The 24,451-nt window shown below is 39.3% G+C and overlaps 1 protein-coding gene across 1 annotated transcript in view; it reads left to right on the forward strand.

Annotated features, from left to right (window-relative positions):
- Positions 1 to 24,451, forward strand: part of LAMA1 (laminin subunit alpha 1) — a 109,882-nt gene that overhangs the window by 17,524 nt on the left and 67,907 nt on the right. The window contains exons 6-15 of the mRNA XM_089518357.1: positions 4,267 to 4,446; positions 6,111 to 6,200; positions 7,737 to 7,854; positions 9,879 to 10,057; positions 11,169 to 11,274; positions 12,683 to 12,843; positions 16,251 to 16,391; positions 17,232 to 17,405; positions 18,631 to 18,732; positions 20,554 to 20,765. Of these exons, the coding sequence (XP_089374483.1) occupies positions 4,267 to 4,446; positions 6,111 to 6,200; positions 7,737 to 7,854; positions 9,879 to 10,057; positions 11,169 to 11,274; positions 12,683 to 12,843; positions 16,251 to 16,391; positions 17,232 to 17,405; positions 18,631 to 18,732; positions 20,554 to 20,765 (1,463 nt within the window). The remainder of the gene's footprint in view (positions 1 to 4,266; positions 4,447 to 6,110; positions 6,201 to 7,736; positions 7,855 to 9,878; positions 10,058 to 11,168; positions 11,275 to 12,682; positions 12,844 to 16,250; positions 16,392 to 17,231; positions 17,406 to 18,630; positions 18,733 to 20,553; positions 20,766 to 24,451) is intronic.

The raw sequence follows: 24,451 nt of genomic DNA on the forward strand, positions 1-24,451 counted from the left end.
TGGTGATATAATTACTGTGACATGCAAAAATATGATAAAAGTTGGCCAAATGTTAATTCTGCCTCACTTCATTTTGGCTTTTATTAATATGAGAAGCAAATAAAACATGTTACAACTTGTGAGGATGGTAGGACAAAGAGAACATCCTTCCCAGCAGATCTTAAAGCACTGGCAATGGCAAACTCCCTTTGAAGAAACTTGACAAGAAAACCCTGTGATAGGTTTGCCTTAGGTTGCCATAAGTCAGAAATGACTTGAAGGCACACAAAAACAACATAGGATTGTAAAGGAGAATATGGTCCTTCAGATAACCTGGACCTAAGATATAGGACAAAACCAGCACTTTGATTTATGCCTGGAAATGGACTAGCAGCCAGGGAAGGTGTGTGTTTCCTATAGTCAAGCCCTAGTTATCAATGTGACTACAGCTCTTTGGACCAGTTGAAGTTTCTGAACACTCCTCAAAGGCAGCCTCCATGGTGCATGTAGTCCAACTGGGATGTAACCAATGTCACTGTTACCAGGTCTGACATCTCAAGTAATGGGTGAAACTAGTGCACAAATGCACGGTGAAACTAGTGCACAAATGCACTCCTAGCCACGTCTGAAACCCAAGCGTCCAGGCTCAGGGTTGAATCCATGAGCACAACCAGACTGCAGAACTGAATCGTAAAGGGGGGGGGGGGGTATAACCGTATCCAGCATGGGTTGAATCTCTGTTCCCTGATCATCTTTTTGACTGACCAGGAACACCCCTGTCTTGTCTGGATTAAGTTTCACTTTGTTCACCTCTCCAATACTGATGGCAGACACTGGTTTAGGACCAAAACAGCTTCCTTGGTTTGTGGTGGAAAAGAGTAGTAGAATTGCATGTCATTTTCATAGTGATAGTATTACTATATAAGTAATACTATCATATATTACTATCTAGGACTAAAATTCCCAAAATCTCCCAGCCAGCAGGGATACTGAACATGTTGACTGAGGTTTCTGGGGCCTGTAATCCCAGAATTAAATCAGATTGTAAATTCCACCTAGTTCCAATCTGGGGTAGAATTACTGAACCAATGTGAATGGGATAAAGCAATATCTACTCATCCAATGGCTCTACTGATGTTGGAAATAACAATTGGTGTTGGGTCCCAAAGTTGCTGAGTTCTGCTTTTTAGATGTTGGTGGAGAGAATGTTTAAAGCCCAATCTTGATCTCACTCAGGGTGCCACCACACTACATAAATAAAGCAGTTTGACACAATTTTGACTTCCATGGATCAATGCTATGGAATACTAGAATTTGTAGTTTGGTGGGGCACCAGAGCTCTCTGTCAGGGAAGGCTAAATATCTCACAAAACTACAAATCCCACAATTCCTTAGCATTGAATCATGGCAGTTAAAGTGGTGTCAAACTGCTCTATTTCTGCAGTGTGGCAGCAGCCTTCAACCCTAGAATTTGAAGTAGTAACTGAAAGGGCCTGGTTAAGAAGGTATTGTATTTGATACTTGTTTTGATCACATTTGATCACACACTCCCAGAATCCTCCAGCTACAATTTGGAGATGTAATCCAAAAAGTAACTTTTCCAAGCTCTGCAGAGATTTAATAGCCAAAACAAGCCTGAGGAACAATAATTGGTTTCATAAATAGCCTTATCTGGGGGATAGTCTATAAAAGTAACATTTACAGGTTTTGAAACCATAGTGGCTGCTTATTGAAAAGTTTATGATTATTTCTTTGGACCCAGATTCTAATTCTTTCTTTCTTTCTTTCTTTCTTTCTTTCTTTCTTTCTTTCTTTTCCTTTTCTTGAAAAAAATGTTTTCCAAAAAGACCACCTGAAACTGGAACAAAAAACTCAAAGCACTTGGACCAGCAACCCCTCCTCCTGCCTGAAATTGCTCTGTTCAGTTTAAGCTCAAAAACAGGGATTGGCATTGTTTCAAGGAGAGAGCATAATTAAAAGAGCTATGCACTGGCAGGTCAAGAGTTTATTGTTCTTTCTTTTAAGTAGTTCTATTCATAGTGGTTCTATAGTATAGATCACACAGGCAGCCCAGCATTATAATGAAATGGCACATTGAAAGATGTAGCTGGTGTACTGTGAATGTCTGTCTTTATAAGCTAGCAAACAGAACACTGACCTTGTAAAAATAGCTACTACAGAGGACTCCCTGATTCCTTTTCAGGAAGTAACACATTTATATCCTTATAAATGAAATGAAATTACTGTTAAGTTAAATTAATTATACTAGTTTTACATATAAGGAGATGTAAAATAAGTAATTTTAATGGGATGTACAATATTTGCATCAGGTACATGTCCTGAAGTGGAATTTGTAACTTTAAACTAGATTCCTGGATATTTAATGGTATTAATTGTGTTTCCTGAGATGAAGAAGATCAAATCTAATCACTCAAGCCTAAAATGAGAAAATTTTAGATTCTTAACACTCAAATCCTAAATAAATATTTTTGGGAGCAAAGTAAAGATGTTCAGGATCTCAAAGCATTTGCAAAAATGACATTGAAGGGCATCTTTGGTTCTGTCAAAGGACTGGATATATCACATGTAAATGTTGTGAATGTAGCATGGAAAGCAGAAGTTGGATAGACTTTGGCCCGGTACAGATGGGCAAAAAGCACCGTCCTGTGGGCGGGGTGAGGACTGAGTGTCCCCATGCTCACAGCCCTCCCCATACTGCCTGGGTGCCATCTTGGTGTGCAGCTGTTCAAGCGGCGCTGCGCCAAAGGAACGTGATCAAGCCGCCCAGCAGTGGCTATGGTGCCGCTTCACAGGCACAAAAAGGAGATGGAAAAAAAGGCTCCTTTTTGTGCTCTGCGAAGGCCGGATCAGTGCTGTGCCATGTGTTTGCTGCGGCACCAATTGGGGCAAAAAGGGACGGCATCTCACTGCCCCTTCCTGCCTGTTTGTATAGGGCTTTTCTTACCAATAAATGTTGTACATTTTCATTGAATAAAGTAAGGAAAAGCTTTATGTATAATAATATGCCAGTTTCTTAGAGCAAACAGAAGTTTCATATTACTTACATTTCATGTTAGTTTAGTTACTTATCTGAATATTAGTGTTAGCACTGATTAGTCTCAACAATCTTTTCATAAATAAGGAAAATAAAGTGAAATAAAATAAAAATTAAAAAGGTAGATATTTTAGAATAATAGTAGAATTGTGAAGTTGAAGGCGTTCATCATGGCTGGGATCCATAGTTTTTGTGGGTTTTTTGGGCTATGTGGCCATGTTCTAGAAGAGTTTCTTCCTGACATTTCGCCAGCATCTGTGGCTGGCATGTGAAGATGCCAGCCCCAGATGCTGGCAAAACGTCAGGAAGAAACTCTTCTAGAACATGGCCACATAGCCCGAAAAACCCACAAAAAACAATAGTAGAATTATTAGAACTATTAGTAGCTGGGTCTTTTAGACTGCATCCACACTGCAGAAATAATCCAGTTTGACAACACTTTAACTCCATGGCTCAATGCTATGGAATCCTGGGATTTGTAGTTTTGTGAGCTATTTAGTCTCTATCAGCACACTCAGGTGCCACAACAAACTACAAAAAGTGGTATCAAAGTGGATTGTTTTTGGAGTTTGAATGCAACCTCCAAAATGTATAGTGAGTCATTTGTTCCACTCATTTCCCTATCTGATAATATGTTCAGGACAATAGGACAGTCTCTTTGCTGTAATTGCCTTGGCATTTCTGGCTTTCTTTGTTCCTCCCCTCCTTTTTGTGGTTTAATACTTCCCTCGCCACTTTCGTTTGAATAAATAACATGGGAATTAAATGGGTACTGCAGGCTTGGTATGAAAGTTCATAAATGTCTGAATACAAGTACAATTGCCCCCTTGTCTTTCATTCTGTGTCACTATGCAAGTCAGTGTTCCAACTAGATGCATGGTCTTCTTTCCTTTTTTTCTTATAGCACTTTAGAAGCTCCTTCAGAAATGCATGTTCAGCATTTCCTTTGTGATTTGGAAGGAGACTCTGAAGAGTTGTGAGCCAGAAAGCATTTAATTCAATATCCTGAAGAATGATAGCAGTGGTGGAGAGGGCCAATTGTTTGAATTTGGTATCAGTTCTGCAGAAAAAAGTTGTTTTGCTTTGTTCATCTAGAGTGGGGTGGGAACAGCAAGGGTGACTCTAAACTTTCCCCAAAATTTATTCTCTTATGTTTTGATATGAATGCATGTTTTTAATAAAGATAGTCTCTCTCTCCCTCTCTCTCTCTCTCTCTCTCTCTCTCTCTCTAGATCCATACATCATTGATCAATGGAAGACCTAGTGCTGATGACCCTTCAGAGAAATTATTGGCATTTACTTCTGCACGATACATTCGTCTTCAGTTGCAACGTATAAGGACTCTTAATGCTGATCTTATGACACTGAGCCATCATGATCCTAAAGATGTTGACCCTATTGTTACAAGAAGGGTAAGCAATTTTTTTTGGTTGAGTTTGTTGTATCCTATGAATAGGCAGCCAGTTAAAACATTTCACCTTCATTTATCTTAGGATAAATATGACCAAGTCACTTATTTGTTTTTTGACATGACAAAGTCACCTTGAAGTGATTTTGCCAGGATATATAATTCTTGAATACATTCTGAACTTTATCACATGGGAGGCTTACTATGAATAAATTGCCATGAAATCATCAGAAATCGTGAAAGAAGTGTAATCAGGGTTCACCCTCCCCTCATGTGCTTCTTCTGTCAGTAAATCATCATGGAGGTGTCGGGGCTCGTAAATTGTCATGGAGCCACCATTTGGCAATAACGGAAGATCCTGTTATTACCAAATGGTGGCTCCAAGGATGCTTTACTCATGGGAGAAGTGAGCCTTGCCACCTCCATGACGATTTACTGACAGGAGAAGCGTCCGGGGGCGTGAATCCCGAACATGTTTCTTTCACAATTTCTGATGATTTCATGGCAATTTACTGAAGCAATTTGGGATGGTGAAGCTCCTTATTCGTTATAAATGTGCATGAAGGAGAAGTTGGGCCATATGGTTTACTCCATTTGTTGCCATTTCCACCATTAACATAACTAGCAGCTGTGACAAGGGCCCCTGTTTACATACCAATATAGGCACACAGAACTCTTCCTCATGGTGGGGTTAGAATTCTGGGCCAGTTTGATCTTGGCTTATTATCCTAGTTAACAGAATGAAATTATAATTCTTTTTCTTGAACACGGTGGGGAACTCTTGTAGAAGCCAACATATCAGGTTTCACATAGTGAGAGAAAAGTATAGTGGGCATGCCTTTCTTTTTTGTATAACATGGCTTATAATACAGGAATCTGTGTCCAAACTGGGCCTAAATGTTCAGTACCTATATATGTTTGTTCTTAATGTTAGATATTCCATGATACTTCAGGTTAGTTGCAGATGTTACATAATAACTTCAATTAATATTGAAGAAAACTTAGTAATTGAAAAGGACAATCAATATAATATGTAAAAATTCACCTTAACTTGACAGAAGACATTAATCTGTATTTAAGCATGGTTTGTATAATTCTTGAGAGAATGAAGATGTGCCAAGACTAAATTTACTAATCAGCTTTCCTTAATTATTAGTTTAACTTGGTTTAGCTCTTGAGTTCTCTCATGTTCTCAGAAAATGGCTTTGGACCAAATTGATGTCATGATCTCTTTTGGCAGCTACAATGTTTACTTGAGGTCAAAATGAGTTTTGAGTTAACATAGAAGTTATGCTTCAGTTTCTGAATGGCATACCAGGTTTTATTTTATTTGTAGCATCTTATGGATCTAGCATTAGAATGTAATGTTGGCAAGAAGACAAAATTTGGCATCAGATGCCTCTTCCCCTTGGATAATATTGAAGTCATATTGCTCTGGGGTGGGTGGTAGGGTGTTGGTGTATATGTGCACAGACACACACATGTGCACACATGCAGATATCTGTTCATATAGATTTGGATAAATAAATCTGCAGTGTGTCAGTAAACATTGTAGATCTCTTACAAATGGTTAAAGTTGATGTATAAATAAAACAAGAAATATTGCTATTTGGTGTTTCTAGTAATAAAAGGCAACTGACTTAAAAAATTAAATTTTGCTTTATTTAGTATTACTATTCAATAAAAGATATCTCAGTTGGAGGCATGTGCATTTGCTATGGCCATGCTCGAAGTTGTCCTTTGGATAATGAAACAAAGGTATGTTTATTCCTTCCCTCCATATTTCTCTCTCTCTGTCTTTTTAAAAAAGTAAAACTGGTAGTTCTTCTAATATCTGCCACAAACTTCTGAATGTTACTGAAATATTCTTAGTTCTTTATTCACAATAGTCCTCAATAGGATTTCTAGACATTTTGGACTGTGAGACTGGTCACATGTGGGTTAGTTGGGTTTGTTTGGAGAGTTGGAGAGCTATTTGGAGCAGACGTTGGAGTACAGTCGGCCCTTCTTATACACAGATATTTTATACACGGATTCAAGCATACACAGTTTGAAAATGTTCAAAAAAGTATAAATTTCAAATATCAAACCTTGATTTTCCATTTTTTATAAGGGACACCATTTTGCTATGTCATTATATTTAATGGGACTTGAACATACATGGATTTTGTTATACACGGGAGATCTTGGAACCAAACCCCGGTGTATAACAAGGGTCCACTGTAGTTGGTTGGATGTTGACGGAGAGGAATGTGCATATATATTGTATTATACTGTACACATTGCAACTGAAGATAAAGCCTCCAGAACTTTGAATGAATTAATATCTTTGAGTGTTTCTTTTGAGTGTGAAAAGTGATCAGTGTATTGCCCATACCAATAGTCGGGTGTTGTTGTTTTTGAACTCTCCTACGATATTATTTTGGCTGCATCTGGGTGGACTTGTCTCTAGACTGCTCTGGTAGTTGGATTTTCCCTCACCAACAGTGTAATCATGCACACTCTTACAATCCTGTGTAAACATGTATATCTTATCTACCAAAACTACTTAGAAATATTCTCTTTTACTGCAGTTACTATTGTGGCTATTGGTTTTATTATTCTAAATGAAAATAGCAACAGCAACAGTAACAATAATTAATAATGTACAAAATGCATTATTGTATTTTAAAATATTTTTATCTTCAGCACTGTGCTGAAGTAATATTCACATGTCTCTTGTTCATTGTTCATTCAGATGTTAAGTATGATAAATCAATGGTAAATGTTGAAATTGCATGAGGGTTCTCTAGCATGTTTTTCTGCAGTACTGAAAAAGGGGTGAAGAACTGCAAAATGCAGTGTTGCAGTTCTTCTGGCTGTTGGTTTCCTGTAGTATGATTATGAATTGGGTTATTGTAGCGGTACTGAAATAGGTTTTGAGCGCTTTCTGATTGAAACAATAACAAGGTCTTTTGGCGAAGAGACTTAATTTGCCATTGTGCAAATCCAAAGGAATATTTTATATCAAGAAAAGAAGATAAAAGACGATGGAGGAGAGAGACTAGGGAATAGTACTAGTCCGTATGAATTGTATAAAAACTTGTATTGCTATGATGTGTGTGATGCTACATGGGAAAACCAAATGTGAAATCAAACAGAGACTGGGAAAATTCAGTAAAAACTGGTAATTTGTACATGACCCAGTCTCATCTTGAATATTTAAAAGAGACTTCAGGTATTTTAAAATCTCTAGTAAAGAGACTTTTTAAAGTATTAGGTAATGGAGTTATGTTGCCATTTGTTTTCATTTAGAAACTACAGTGCCAGTGTGAACACAATACTTGTGGTGAGAGCTGTAATGAGTGTTGTCCTGGCTATCACCAGGCACCATGGAGACCAGGAACCATTTCTGCTGGCAACAAATGTGAGAGTATGTAGTGCTAAAATAACAATTCTATAAATATTTGGTTTTATGGAGTTATATAATGGTGAAATGAGTAAACGTTGAAGTCTGCAGATCTGCGATCTTTGTGACATAAATTACCATTTTGTCATTACCATTTTGTCACAGCATTTGATTTTAAATAGCAGATTCTTTGAAAATTGTAGTTAATTTCAACAGCTCTCATTTTAGATTCTGAATCCTATTATTCCTCACTAGATAGACTTTTTGAGTGGTGATTCTACACCTAAGTAAATTACACAGATCCAATGGGTCTACTTTAGTTAGGACTGGCTAGGATTTAGGCCAGTCACTGCAAGGGGAAACCACAATGTGCATACACAACTAGGTAGATGTATGACAGGTTATCTTGTACATTATCTGATGTGAGTTAGATATTGTACAAGCATGATTTTCCTTTTTTCAATGAAAGGGTATATTATCATAGAGCTGGAAGGGACCTAGACTAGTTTGACTATGCGCTTAATGCAGGAAGTCAACTATTGGAGCAGCCTAGGCAGGTTGCTATCCAGCCTGGGCTTGAAAAGCTTTAGTGAGAAAGAGTCCATCACATTATGAGGCACTGTGTTTCATTGATGCAGGAAAGATCTTCTTCATGTTTAGCCCCAGTATGTTGAACCCATTGGTTTGGCTTCTACTCTCTGTATGAGTAACAGAAAATAAATTAACTTCAACTTCTGTATGATAGCCCTTCAGATATTTGAAGACAGCAACTATATTACCTCTTAATTCTCTTTTCTATGCTGTCTCCTGTAACTTTTTCTTAGAAGACTGGTGCTGCATCTGCATTGCAGAAATAATCCGGTTTGACGCCACTTTGGGGAGAAACAAACTGGTAGAAGCTTGAAGTCACCCCTTCCAAAGATGGATTGGGCGTGTGGTGAACACACGTCGCAGCCCCAATCCACTTTGAAGTCAGATGAAAAAAAGAGCGGCAAAGAATCGCTCCTTTTTCAGCTGGGAAAAAGGTGGCTTTTCCTGCCCATATGCAGCCCCATGGTGGCTTCATGCACTTCGGCAGCATGTGGCGGATAAACGTAGCACTGCTGGAGCACCTTGAAGTCACCAACATTTGGGTGGCTGCCTGATTTCTGGGTGGCTTCAGGGTGGTGTGGGAATGTGTGGCATATAAACACCAGGCTCCCAAGATGCCCAGATGGCGGCTTTAAAGGGCTGTCTGTTCCGACCCTTTAACTGTCATGGCTCAAATGTTATGGAATTCTGGGAACTGTAGTTTGTTATGGCACCACCCGATTATTTCTGCACTGAGGATGCAGCCTTGGTCCCCAGGCCCATCAGTATTTTTGTAGCTGTGCTCTGGAGACATGTAATTATGGAAAATTAATTTACTTTGAATTGCACTCATTATTGTTAGCAATTTATTAAATCCTTAGTTTCTTTTTTTAAATTATCCCGTTATTTTAGAAAGTGTATTCTGACTGAACTTTAACATCTTCAGCCTGTGTTCAGCCAGCATCAGTATAGGGACCACCACTTTGGTTGTCATTGTTCTAGAGCATAAAAGATGTTCAAATAGCAAACAGAAATGCTCAGTCAGAGAACTTTTGAAATCTGAAATGCTTTAGTAAAAAAGAATATTCCATAGATGTGTTACACTTAATGGACAGGCAGGATGTTATGTAAGGATATGTTTCTTCAGCTATTAACAGATGATTTCTGTTTAGTTTGATGTATGTGAACAGTTAATAGCCATTTGACTTATGGCAAGTGTGGAAAGCAAAAAAGAAAGATAAAGGTCAGGCTATTTCAAGTGTTTCTGTATTTAAATAATGCTGCAGAAAACAAATAAAAATGACTGCTCTCTCTCTCTCTCTCTCTATTAGACACTAAATGCACTAAATGCAAATATACAATGGTATATTTGTACAAGATGTGTCCAGTGTGATTTGTTTTACTGCTGAATTTATTTGTTTAACTGTGGTTTACCAAACAGAAATGAAAGTGGATTTTTAAATTATTATTTTTTAAAGGATGTAACTGTCACCACAAAGCAGAAGACTGTTATTATGATCAGACTGTGGCAGATCAAAAAAAAAGTATAAACATTTATGGCCAGTTCAAAGGAGGTGGAGTGTGTATAAACTGTACCCAGCACACTACTGGAATAAACTGTGAGATCTGTACTGATGGATACTACAGGCCACATAAAGTAAGATAATGTTGTGTTTCACTTATTTTAAGCTGTGCTGAGGGCAGATGCATTTCTTTCAGTCATTGTTTGTTGATTTTTCTAAATATGTTGTGATTTTTTAAAAAAAAGTCATGGTGAATAAAAAGCTATCAACAGGAGAAAAAAAGTCAGGGTGAACTGCCATGGTATCATTGGAAACAGGCTGCTAGTTCTGTTACCAACCACATACAATGCTTTATGTGAACTGAAACCCCTTATATGTTGCTGCAGCTGTTGACCATATTACGTAAACTTAACATTTGTTGAGGGGTCATCTACAGTGGTGAGAAGCTGGTTTCCCTCAGAGTCTGCCCTTTACAGCTCGGAATACAGGAAAGGGATTTTTGGCCTAATGTGCTCATCCGCCACTATTTCTCTCTTTGGTTGGAGAAGCAGCAGTTTCCTCTATGGCTTCATTCTTCCTGCTGACACTCTTATACAATACATATTCTCCTTTGTTGGCTATATTTAGGCTATATGTGCAGGATGGTAGGGGCTTTCCCTGGTTTTTAGGGTCTATCTAATGCTATTCAATTCCTTAGAAACTTGAATGCTGCTTCCCAGAGCTAGAAAAGTTAAGGTTTTTGAAATCACAGCTCTCAAAATCCCTTGGCCAGCATTTCATGCAATTACCTTGTGGTGAACTTTTGATAATGCAAAGACTTAATGGAGAAATATACAGAGGCTAATGCAGTCAATTTGGAACTATAAGATTATTTTTTTAACTAGATTTTTTATGGGTATAGTTAAATATAAGGATAGTAGTTTCAAACTACAGTAGTTCACTATATGATACTAGTGGCTAGGCTGTTATATGCCCAGAACTGGAAGATGAATATTAATCCATCAGATGAAGGTTGGATTACCAGAATCCTTGAGTTGGCAGAGAGGGACAAATGGCCAATATTACTGAAGGAGAAATTGTTGGTCAACTTTTTGAATGAGTGAGGACCTTCTCTACTGTACCTGAAAAAGAAAGAAAGATTGCGCTTGCAGATTGGGAGGCCTGAAGGTTCTTAGACGTTTGGCATCCTGTATCATCATCACCCCCAGACAGGGACAATGAAAATTAAATTTTAATTTTTTACAGGTGTCTCCCTATGACAATAATCCTTGCCTTCCTTGTGAATGTGATTTATTTGGATCCTTTGGTTCTGACTGTGTTAAGGATGATGACCATGCTGACCCACAGCATGGTAAGTAATCTCTAAAAATCGGCTCAGCCAGTGTTTTCAAAACCAGGAGTTGCATATATGAGGAAATACTGGGGGGGGGGGGGGGTAAAATCTAGATTTAAGAGAACAGGAGGAGAGTAGAGAAAGTGGGATATTTGGTAGGACAGAGAGAGAGAGAGAGTGGTTGATACCTAATAAGGAGACAGAGGAGTTAAGGGGATTAGTGGGTTACATATGGTGCCTAACTGGGTTGGAGATAAGAATTTTGGAATGTAAATAACATGTCTTGAAGACACAAGTAGCTATTTCAGGGTAAACAGAGAAATGAGAGAGGAATGTCAGAATTGGAAAATAAAAGATAATGAAGTACATGCATGTGGTATTCCAAAGCAAATGAAGTGGAAGCCACTTCCTTTTGTCCTTTGTACCATCAGAAATCAGTGGGCTGTTCCTTGTGATTTATGTTGTGCTGAACATCCATGTTTTTGCATAGAAAGATGTAGCATATTGTCTTGAAACATTGAGTAAAAGCTAGTGATGCAGGTGAAGAAAGAGGGTAAATTGTGGTCTTGGTGGCTTCGTTCTTGAGTCCTTATGGTATGCAACTCCATATAAAACCAGCATCTGGCCAAATCAAGCAGAGCGGGAAGTAAGTGTAATGTAAAATGATATGGAACATCATTCATATTTTGGATGTGAGAAGAAGTAATAGATATTAATGGATAACTAAATAGTTGTGATATGTGCATCAATGGTATTCCACGTCTTTCCACATCATGTTTTTTCTCTTTTGTGTCCAGATACACCAATCATTAGGTATGTCTGGATAATGTGGTTACATTAGGAGCCTGGCAGAGAGTTAAATATATATGTGTTCTCTAGGTCTCAGACCTATTGGCCAGAGAATGGGGGTGGGCACATCTCCGGTCTTGGTTAATAGGGGACAGCAAGCATATAATACGGCATTGCCCTTATAATGCATAATCCTGGATAAAATGGGTATTTCTGGGTGTCAGGTTGTTGGTGAAATACTCGAAATGCCAGTGTGGCTGAGCCTCTTGGTAACAACATACCAACAGTAGGAGGGAGCTGAAAACTGAAAAGATAGTCAGACGAGCTCAGTAAGTTGAAAGAGAGGATGAAAATCAGGACTGGGTAATTTAGACAAAGTTTTTCTAGCTTAATTACCATACTTGACAGATGGATATTTACAATTATATGCTAGCACAGAAGGCTTATGCGTGATTGTCAGTCAGTCAGGAGTGAGAGGGCTTGTAATATGGTGAGAAAAAGTAGATGAAGTTTAGCTTTTGCTAGGACTCCTTCATTGTCTGGCATTGGGGCATATCAGATTGTGCTTTCATTGTGATACTCGAAAGATTTTTGTGGTGTTTTAATATTATATCTTCCTCATTTCCATTTTTTCAAGGTATTCTGGCTGGGCAATGTCACTGCAAGGATGGTTATACAGGAGAAAAATGTGACCGTTGTGCCTTTGGCTATAAAGGTTATCCAAACTGTGTGCATTGTAACTGTAGCCTGGTGGGTAGCATTAATGATGACCCATGCATCGAACCTTGTCTTTGTAAAGTAAGTCTACAACTGATTCTTTTTTGGTTGATTATGAAATTTGAAGTGGGATTTACAGCAGTTAAGTGACATACACAAAAGTATCTGTAGATGGAAATTTAAATTAGGATTCATGGTATGTTTCCCACAAATGACAGGGAGGGTTGAATGGCAAAGTATGAGCAAGTAAACAAAACTGTAGTTAGAAAAGGGTTGCTCAATGACAATAACACATTTGGTATTGAATTTTTTTACCTGTTGCTTTCTCACTGTCAAATATTTAGAGAGGACTGGTTTCTCCCTAAGCCCATTACAAGCTGACATTCTTTGAATTCCATTAAAACCAAGGAAGCCACATGAAACAGCTTCATTTATCTAGCCTTTAGTTAAAGTATTTAATTGTTCTGTATGCATCAGCTGAGGAGATTGCTCAGACAGAAGTTGAAACAGATAGTGATAATGTAAGTAATTCTTTATTATGGTTCAGAAACCCAGTAAAATCAATTTATAACAAATAAAATAAATGAAAAGCACAATAAACACATAGTCAATTCATACAGAGGGAGCTAACCTCAAACTTTTATGTTGTACAGAAAATAGTTATCATGGTTTAAACTGATTCTGTGACCATTAACATGAGTGACTGGGAATGTTGTTGTATTTCAGCAGTCATAATCTTTCACCTCTGGCCCTGTTGGCAATGATTTTTAGAGTTTGACCACATCTTAAGGGCCCCAGGTTACCCATTCCTGATATAAATGCTAATGCAGAAATCCTGAGATTCTCAAGGCATGATGAAAAATCGCTCTCTGAGGTTTTACATTAGAAGAATAACACATAGGCTTCATATATCCCTGGTCTATTTTTCCATTCCCTAAGAATCCCCTGTTGTCACTGACACCACAGAATTTTCTGTCAAGAAAGTGAATTTATTTGTAAGCTATGTAATTTAATTTAATTGCTATGTACCTGTAAACCAAGCATGAAAGGAGCCCATGGTTTATTTTTTCAAAAGAAAATAGGCACATTTAAAGTGAAAAGGTCTCAGTTTGCTTCCGCCTTATTCTTTCTCCCTGCAGGAAGTATTCAGAGAAAGCAGAGAATTGTTATCTAGGTAGATGGACCCCTGGTGTGCTCTGCTTCAATATTGTCCCAGATTTGCAGAGGAAGGCTATCGGGGCTAAAAAAAAACCCCAAGGAAGTGTTGATTTATGGAGCAAAAGTTGTAGACAAGCATAACACCTGAAAACAATGAAGCAAGGGTTGGGCAACTTGGGCAGGTCTGAGGCCCCTAGTTTTCTGCTTAGGATACTCCAGGAGCTGCGTAGCCTGCCAAAAATTCTAAACAGAAACAATGACAAAAGAAATGGCTGGAAATCTCTTATTTTTTCTTAATGTTAAACTGTTAAATGATAAATATTTCTTAAAGTTCAGCAGTGCAGAGGAAGGCTGTAACCCATTTAAAAGGTGAATTGCCACTCCCAGCGGCTTTTAGTAGAGGCAGTTCACTCTTTCGGGGAGGCAAAAAAGGGGAAAAAAGCATAGGCCTGGGACTCTGGATTAGTCAAGGGCTGCAAAAACTACAGAGGTGCTCTTTGCCATACGGCTGTGATGACAAACTTATGACACATGTGTCAGAAGTGGCACATGACGCCATTTCGACTGGAACCTGTTGCTCCACTTCTGTGGACTTTTCCCAGCCTTCAGCTGTCTCTTGGAGACATCTGGGGGCCGGGAAAAGTGTAAGGGAAGAAGGAGCCACAGGCTCTTGTGAATCCTTCTCCCGGACCTCCCCTGACCTTCAGCTGTCTCTCAGAGACAGTTGGGGGATGGGAAAAGCGTGAGGGGAGAAGGCGCTACAGGCACGCACCTATGGCTCCTCCTCCCGGACCTTTCCTGGCCTTCAGCTGTCTCTTTGCAGACAGCTAGAGGCTGGAAAAGCCATGGGGAGAGAAGGTCTGCCCCAGAAGTCCAGCCCCCAGAGGCCAGAAGTTCTGCCCTGGCACTGGAAAAATTCTTAGCTGGGGCACACAACCCCCAGAAAGGTTTACCATCACTGCCATAGGGTATCTCTGTTGCTTAGTTGTAGTGGAAGTTAAAGCTTAAGCTTTCATCTTTATCTTAAAATTGCTATACTTCATTTCATAAATATACAAAAGTGTTAAGGTTTCTGCTAAACAGAAAGGTTCTTTTGGATGTAAGGTTATGGCGGGATACAAACGGGCAGGGGAAGACGTCTTGGAGGTGTATTCTGCTGAATACGGAGCCTCCAGACCGCCCACCCCGGGGGCGTGGCTCAGGAGATGGGGCTTCCACATGGGGGGCAGTGAAGACGCCTCACCTGGGGCCGTTTCTGACCCGCAGTTTCCAAACCGCCACCTCGGAGGACGCTGCAAAGAGAGAGGCAGCTTCCTCACGGGCGGCCAAAAACGGGGCTTTTTTTTTCCTTTGCCGGCTGGCGGATGCGCAGCTGCGCAGCTGCAGCGCTAAGCAGCGGCGGCAGAAAGCCTATGGGCACATTTAAAGTGCCCAATCCCCTTTAAAACTTTTTTCCCCGCTCTGCCCAAGAACAATGGTGGTCTCCTGCTAGCTGGTGATCAGCTGGTGTTGGCATCCTTGCCCGCTTGCACTTTGCCAGTGTCACCAGCATCATGGATGCCTCCTCTCCTTTGGTCCCCGCACTCCTGCTGAATCTGCAATGCACAGCCACAGCTGTCGCCGCTGCCACCGCTGTCCCCCTGCCATCCCCCATCACCTTCCTTGTACATATGTAAATATTTACAGTTTTAGGGGTTTTTTATTGTTAGGTGAAAATGGCACAGGAATGTGTGTAGGGGCTCACTTTAAAGTCCAAACTTTCCAAGCAGCGCATGCGTACATGTTGCTCTAGGGTTAGGGTTAGGGTTAGGGTTAGGGTTAGGGTTACGAGTCTTAAAATGCGCTGCAGCTGTGCTGCAGCTTCCACACCTGCATGGCAGCTGACGCTGCAATTAAAGCCTGACTGCAAACTGCGCATGTTCCAGGACCCCGACTCATTATGCGATGCAGCAGACACGGAGCTTTCAAATGGGCAACTTAAATTAGCGGCGTAGCAATTCTGGCGTACCGGTGCAGCAGCTTACAGACGGAGCTGCGTAGCTGCGCATCAAACGGAAAAGAAGCGGAGAAAAGCAGCACCTTTTTAATGCCGCCTCTTCCCGCTTGGGGCGTGCGGGGGGCGTGTTCATGGCGGCATTCAGGTAAGGCCCGTCTGAAGGCTCTACCTTCATGACGTCATGAATACACCCCTTTTGCCCCGTCTGTATCCCGCCTATGTGTCTTGCTTTGCTTTTATAGCCTCCTAAAATATTATGCTAGCAATTGTTTGTAACTTACAACGTATACATGCTTCTGGTTTTGACCATCAAACAAATGTATGACTTTCACAGGAAAATGTAGAAGGAGAGAACTGTGACCGCTGCAAACCAGGTTTCTATAATCTCCAAGAAAGGAATCCTCAAGGTTGTACTGAATGTTTCTGTTTTGGTGTTTCTGATGTCTGTGAAAGTCTTCCGTGGCCCATTAGCCAGGTATGATTTGACCAAACATAATCATTTTTCCTTGGGCAGTACCACAAACTTATTTCATGTCTTCCACTTCTTTTTTGATAAGCATCCTTTCTCAGTCTAAATGTTACATAAATTATTCAATTCCAGTGATAAATTGTTCCATTTGGTTACAATGTTTGCTGTGTACTTAGATCCAGGTTGAAGACAAAAGTTTCCAAAATTAGCAAAAGTCTTTGGAAGCCTCATGCTTCTCTTAACTGAAAAAGGCAAAACCAGTTGGTAGGAAATAAAGAAAAATAATTTTTGTTTGTTTGTTAGCATTAGCATATTATTTATGAAATATTAAATGTAAAGCTACTGATTAAAAGGAGGGGAAAGAGAAACAAATGAAAGAAAAAAAAATAAGTACAGTAAAGAAAGCAATGGAGATGGTTTATATAAAGATTCTCCATTTCACTAAGAAGAAGAGTGAGGAAAATAGATTCACTCCTTGCTATAGATCTATGAACTCTGCTCAAGCACTAGGATATCCAATGCACCATCACAGTTAAGGGACTGTTAAACTATCTGTCCATTGATAAGGTACAGATTGTCCCCATTGGAAAACAAGCCTGGATGGCTAGATCACAAACAGTTCCCCTTTGGAAAGCAATACTTGCTGGAGCTGTAAAGTGGTAATGCTGCAATTTTTTTTTTTAGTCTCTCCTGATGATCTCAGAGCCCAGGCTGGCTTGTACAGGAAAATATGGTCTACCAAGTAGCCTGGACCTGAGTGGTATAGGTCTTTATAGATAATAACCAGCACTTTTAATTGTGTCTAAAACCATTAAATAATGTTCTTCCTTTTTCTTTTACCATAAGGTATCATCTATGGCTGGTTGGTTGGTGACTGCTCCATATACTTTGAAAACTGTAGATCCTGAGGAAAGTCAATTGGATGGACCTCATCAAATAAGTATTAAGAACATTGCAGTTGCAAAAATGCTGAAGTCCCCTTATTACTGGTCTGCACCTAAACCATATCTTGGAAATAAAGTAAGCATCCAGTAGAAGGTAGAATAGTTTTTATTGCAACCCTGTTATCTCTTACCAGTGTTTTCTTTCTCTGCCATCTTCTACATTACATATTTACTTGATAGTGAATAAGATGAAAGTACAGTGAAAGGTGACATGTAGCTTTTCCTGGGAATCTTGTTGTGTCAGTAGCATAAAGGTTGTCTTGAGATGTTACTTTACGTCTGAAATTGTTGGTCCTGAACTATGATTATGCTAAAAGGCTGTGGGACAAAAGGGATTTACATTTTTTTATTCCACTTCTATGCTGTCTGTCTCCCTAAAAAGGGAGAGTATTCTCCTCATGAAAATGTAATAGATGGGATATATATATATATATATATATATATATATATATGATTATACATATTTTAAAGGGTCCTAACAATTGCACAGAAATATTATTGAGAAACATTCAGAAATTTATTCCAAGTTAATATATCTTACTCAGTACTTATTTTTTGGGAAATAACCAAACGTAATAGAAGCTTGGAACTGGTCATTGAAAATCTGGGATTTAGCTGTAATGGAGAAAGTGATTCAACAGCTAGAATAAGCAATCTTCCAATTCTTGGTGATGCTTTCCAAGAAGATAATCTTTGTTTGATTTTAAAAACACATGGTAAGAGATATATTGACGATGGCTATAGAAAGATGTTTTGCGTGTAACAGCTGGCTTCCTGTGCATAAATTACAATGGCATAAGTCTGATCACACCATTGCAACTCACAAATGTTGGAAGTCTCTTCAGACCATGCAATCAGTAGAGTTCCCTCCCAAACCTATCTTTCAATGAGTGCAGACCCCAACATGGCCATTTCTGGGTTACCAGTGGTTGAGGGCATGTGTGAGCATGTGCCAAGGTCTTGTGTAGATGCCTCTCACAGTGTGTCATATAGCTGCCTCTTGCAGTGTTACTGGAAAAAAGCTAAATTTGTCCTTGGCTCTTCCCAGTTCTCCATGTAAATGTATTATACCGGTGTTGGTGGGCTTCATGGTTTAAAAAGTAGGCTTTGGGAGACAGCATCTCAAGACATTTTCAGTGCATATTAGTCAATCCGGCCCAGTCTCTCCATTGCATATGGGCTACAGGTAATTACTTAATAAGGTAGAAATCTTTCCAATGTTAAAGAGATGTGAAAATTAATTAACTTTTATAATTCCCTCCCACAACCTTGTAAAAACGTTTAATCTTTTATACTTCCAGCTCACTTCGTTTGGTGGTTATTTGAAGTATACCGTGTCCTATGACATTCCAATGGATAGTACAGATAGTGATTTGGTGTCTAATGTGGATGTTATTATTCAGGTAAATTGAGATTATGTGAAGTAATTTTTTCTGTTGTGATCCGAGCATTATTTTTATTTATTATGGTATTTATATTTATGAATATGCAAAACATTTCTGAGCACTGATAGTAGAGTGTATGTGTATATTAGTTGATATTGATTCTTTCCTTCATGGAATTGTGCAGTACAAGATCCCTTGATATTTTGGAATATGCTCTTTAGCAGAGTGGGGAGGAACTGCTGTGAAAATGATGATACAGTTCGCCTTTCTTTATGCAGGGGATCCGTTCCGGACTCTCCCGCGTAAAGCAAATTCCTCCTATACTTGAGCCCCATTTAAATGAATGGGGCTTGTGCACACGGTGGTGTGGCGGTGCCCCATTGTTCCCTGTGGGACGTGCCGCCCCTTCTCCCCACACAGCTTTCAGCGTATGCTGAAAGCCGCGTATGATGCGAGTGCACTGTATTGAAAACCTCTGTATGCAAGCAGTCCTTTGGATTTTCACTTTTAATTTAAATGTAGCAAGTACCTTGTTTTTTGTTGCTGTTGTTGTGTCCCTTCAAGTCTTTTCCAACTTATAGCAACCATAAGGCAAATCTATCACAGGGTTTTCTGTGGCTGAGATTGTGTGACAAGGTTACCCAGTGGATTTCCATGGCTGACCATCAAATCGAACCCTGATCTCCAGTGTTGTAGTCCAATGCTCAAACCACTATACCATGCAAGCTCTCAATCTATTTCTATTGCCAGTTAATATAACAAATTCAAAGCCTCTAAGATAGATCAAATCTTAGAACAGTTACATTTTTGAGGCCATAGTTCGCAGCTTCTGCTATCTTCTAGGACAAACACTTGCTATATAGTTATGGATGATGATGATGATGTTGTTGTTTCACTTGTATTCCAACATTAAAACAAATATAGTTAAACATTTCATTGTTATATAAAAAAAATTATTGAAATTTAATTCAGTCACCCATAGAATTAAAACCACTTAAAGCAAATTCACAGATAACTACAAATGAAAATCAAATGAAAACCAGTATGAAAACAACAAACAATTAAAAGCCCTAGCATCCAATTCCTAAAGCCTGTTGGAACAGGAAAGTTTTCCTTGCTGATGAAAGGACAGCAAAGAGGGAGCTGTAAAGATGGTGGAACTCAAAAGAGGCATTCCTTGTATCCTTTACAGCCTATGTAAATACATATTTGCAAACACTGCCTTTCAGATTGCCTAGACTTGAGTCATATATGAATTATTAAGGGTGTATCCACACTGAAGAAATAAAGTAGTTTAACACCACTTTAACTGCCATGACTCAATGCCATGGAATTCTGGGATTTATAGTTTGTGAGATATTCCATCATGCCTGTCAGATAGCTTTGATACTCCATCAAATTACAAATTCCAGAATTCCATAGTATTCAGCTGTGGAAGTTAAAGTGGTGTCAAACTGCTTTATTTATGCAGTGTGGCAGCAGCCCAGATTGCTTTTGCCATTGCCTGTCACCTCCAACCATATGTATAATATTGGAAAGTAATACTGCTTAAGGTTCCAAATTTATAAAAAAAATCCCCCATGCAGTCAGAACCAAGACATCTGAGTTACCCATACAATATGGAATTACATTCCATTGATCTAAGTGCAGTATGTTTGACATCAGAAACCTGGTGTTTCTGGAAACAGAACTGTAAACAGACTTATAGGATGAACTGTTAAAAGGTTAGAAATGATACTTGGAAGGTTATTTGGAATAAAAGGATAGTTCTCTGTTTGTTTTCAATAAAGTATATGGATTAAATCAATTTAAGTTGTAAAAAGTTTTGAATTGTTTCAGGGTAATGGACAAATGTTGGCTACCCGAGCTGAAGGACTGTTTTTACAACCATATGAAGAATATTCCAGTTCTGTAAAGCTTGTGTCTGAAAACTTTGTTGATTTTAATACTAAGAAGTCAATAGATCGAGACATATTGATGACAGTTTTAGCAAATGTTACTCATATTCTGCTTCGGGCCAGTTACAACATTGCCAAAAGGGCTGTATACAGGTAAGAGATGTGAAATTATTTATTCTAGATTTTCTATTATTCATTACACGAGACCAAGTGTATAAGAAAGTTTCTAAAACCTTAAAAGCCGGCTTTAGGCTGCTGATTTTACCACTGTCATGTTGAATGATGTGCTGATTCTCTCATAACACTAAAATATGGTTTAGCTTTATGTGCCCAAACCTATTGAACCCAGTCAGAATCAGTAGCTGGGTTGGCTGGGGAATTCAGGGTGTTGTAGTTCAAAACATTAAAACTAAACATTAAAAATTACCAGTTTTTAAAATGTTTAAATGTTCTTGTTTTAGTCTGGACAGTTGAGAAAACCAATCAAATCTGGTTAAGTTTCACATTCTCTGATTTCTGACCTATGTACAAACCAGGAATCACAGTTTGAAGTAAATTGTCCAGATTCACCAAACACCTACACAGGCTGGTTGGGAGAGAACCATCAACAGGCAGAGGCAGTAAATTAGTAGCAGCTGGAAAACCTTCTTGCCTGTAGGAGTCCAGTAGGTGTTCATCAAGCAGTCCCAGTGAAGGGGGGCAACAAAAATCAAAGTCAACACAGTCCAAGGGTTGATGAAGCCAGGAAGTGTGAGGTATGAAGTGCAGGAGTCTGGAAACAGGTGTCAGGGACAGGAATGCTGGCTAGGAAACAGATAGGTTGCTTTCAGCACTAGAATTAGGCAGACTCAGGTCTTAAATGACTTGACACCAGCTAGTCCTAATCAGAGCTTACCTGTTGCAATTTTGCCCGCAGCCTGGCTGAGATCTTTGCTCTATACATTTATCTCTCCTTCTTGACTTTGGGCTTGGGACTCAAGCCCTCTGGTCAGCTGGTGAGTCCTGCTTTTGTTCTGCTAGTTGAGTCTGTTCTGCAACAGGGAGAGCTGCAGCCTGTTCTCCATCTGGAAGACTTGCCTGGGTCCCTTCTTCAGCCTCCTCCTCTAGGTCCCAGTCCTGCAGCTCCTGGCCCATAGCACTAACTAGCCAATTGCAAAACAAGCCAACATCACATCGTGTATTATGAGTATGGCTTATTTTACAAACTAGAGTTTATGTTAGCAGTATGGAGTAGGGGTAAGGCATAGGAACAATAATTATAAACAGGTTGAAGTGGGTTACAAATAGCCATAATATCTAATGGTTACAGTTCATACAGCTCAGTATGTCATGGAGCAAAGATTCAGTCACTTGACCTTCCAGTTCCTGAACAGTATCATCATTACTGCCCCTGTGCTGTGATAGTGTTGATGGGAGTGGCAGGAAACTTGAATCCACTATGGCAGGGATGCCAGTCATGTAGCCCTCCAGATGTTGAACTTCAATCATTTCCTACAATTGAGTATGCTGGCTAGAGATGCTTGGATTTGTAGTCCATCACCATGTGGAGAGCTGCATAATTCCCAACTCTAAACTATGATATAAACATTTTTGCCTAAAGGATTGGATTGCCACCGAGGAAATTTCCCCATGCCATTTCTGGCTGGCCACTGTCTCAGACATACATATCTCCATCCATATATATTTCTATATCTTACACATACTAATCAAATATACACACTTCCTTGCCAAGCATTCCCTCAATCCCCCCCCCCAAACTGTTCCACAGAGATTTAGCTAAGGAGTGAGGGTATTTTTCATGCCCATCATAGCATAGTGGACAAGGATGTTTAAACCTCATTGTGTATGCCTCAATGAATATGATACCCATCCTCAGCTGAACCCTACCACCTTTGTTACCCTGCATCCCTTTCTTTTTCTCTTTCTTCTCAACCATGCTTCTCTTCAGTTTTGGCCTCCATCTCCAATCCCATCTAGTTTTCCTTTTAGGTTTGTTCCCCAACCATATGGATAAGGTGAATTCTGTGGGTGGATCTCTCATAAGCTGAGATCCTTGGTTCATCATCCAAACAGTTCTGACTAGGAACCTAAATCTCTTTGTGGCCTGAACGTCGATCCATTCTGGTAGTCCCAGGATGTTGGTAGCCGTTGGTCAATGATTTTTTGCTGGCACTGGGGAATCCTCCTCTAGTTTGAAGCTCCTCCACCGACTGTCTCCACCAAGGGTTTGGGGGCAGATTACCCCAAATTTTAATTACTAGTAGTTGTTCAGTCTTTCTTGCAGCTCCCATTGTGGAAGAAAGATGGGACGTAAATGTTTCAAATAAATAAAAATGAAATGAACAAATACTTGGATTCCCCATGGAATAAGAAGCCTTCTGATGGCTTTTGAATCTAAGAGCTGCTGCTTGGGCTGCAGTTACAAGTTTGGATCAATATTAGGTGGATCCCTTGGCATGTGTTGAAGCCTGTTGGCTTTCATACTAAGTTGATGCAGGCAGTCATTCCTCATTCTGGAATGTGTGGTGATACATTTGGTAGCTTTCTTGGATTCTCCTTTAATGCTTTACTGTGTATGTCTTTTTTTAAAACAGAAAACAGCATTTTCTGCATAGGAAACAGATTTTTCTGCACAAAAATAATATTGCTGCATAGTAATATGATTTTCTGTGTGAAAACAGGTTTTCTATACAAAACAACTGTGCACAATTTTTGTGCAGAATAGGTCCTGAACTGTGAAGATTCTAATCAGTCCAGGATTCTTTTTGTCATGGTTTCTTGACACTTGAGAAACATGGTTTCCAACCATTTCAGATATTTTTGAATAACCCTTTCAATTGTGCCTCTCATGTTCTTCTTCTGTGACAGTTGCAAAGTAGGAACTGCTTGGCGAAAAAGAATTCAGTGTGTATTTTAGACCAGGATTCCTAATACACAACTATATATGGATGTGAGTCATGGTTTATTACTCCTCCTGGCTTTGTCACAGAAGGAAGCTGTCTAGGAGGAAAGAGCTAGTGCCTGAGACTTTACTCACACTTACAGGGGCTCATGCATGGAATGCTAAATCATGAATAACACCTACACAGCTGTTTTGTCTCATTGCTTTTTAAAGACCTATGGTGACAAGTTACTTTGACAGGCAAGATTGAAAATATTACTTATAGGCATCATATTTTAACATTACTGACTTTTGCTATCAGAATGCTACAGACAAGCCATTTGTTATAATTCAGTTCACAGAGGCTATGATTGAAACTTGCTTTGGAAAACCTGAAGGCCTTCCTGTGAGGTAGTTTACTCATACCCTTGCCCAGGAATTGACTTTTGTCTGTTACAAACAAAACAGGGCAGAGGAACAGCCCATATTCAAATGAGCCCTTGCCTCAGGGGTTTAACGAAATTGGCTTGGCCTGTCACATGGAGTGTTGACAAAGCAGCTCATTTATAAAAGAGCACTTGTAGAGCAAGAGGGATGGGTCTCTTTTAGCAGGCCAGTGGGGACTTTTAATTGGAAAGTATGTTCTTCTGAATTCTAATGAGCTGATATTTTGTTAATCATTCTTTTGCATTAAACTGTGTGGCACAATGAGATGTTATATGGTCAAATCTCACATTTATTCTGGAATGTCACCCCCCCCCCCCCCCCGGTACAATATTGAGCATGTATTTAAAGCCATCACTTCTAAATTTTTGCAGAAATGTCATGTTAGTAAGATCGTTTTTAGTGAAGTCAGAATATTAGAAAGAAGATATTGAAATCCATGCAAAGTATGGTACTTAATTTAGAATTTTGTTCTCTGAGAATCACAGTTTAATCAATAAGAGCAGATTTTTGG

This window comes from Sceloporus occidentalis, unplaced genomic scaffold (assembly GCF_023333645.1).
Source record: "Sceloporus occidentalis isolate IW3139 unplaced genomic scaffold, rSceOcc1.0.p SCAF_3, whole genome shotgun sequence".
Taxonomy (NCBI): domain Eukaryota; kingdom Metazoa; phylum Chordata; class Lepidosauria; order Squamata; family Phrynosomatidae; genus Sceloporus; species Sceloporus occidentalis.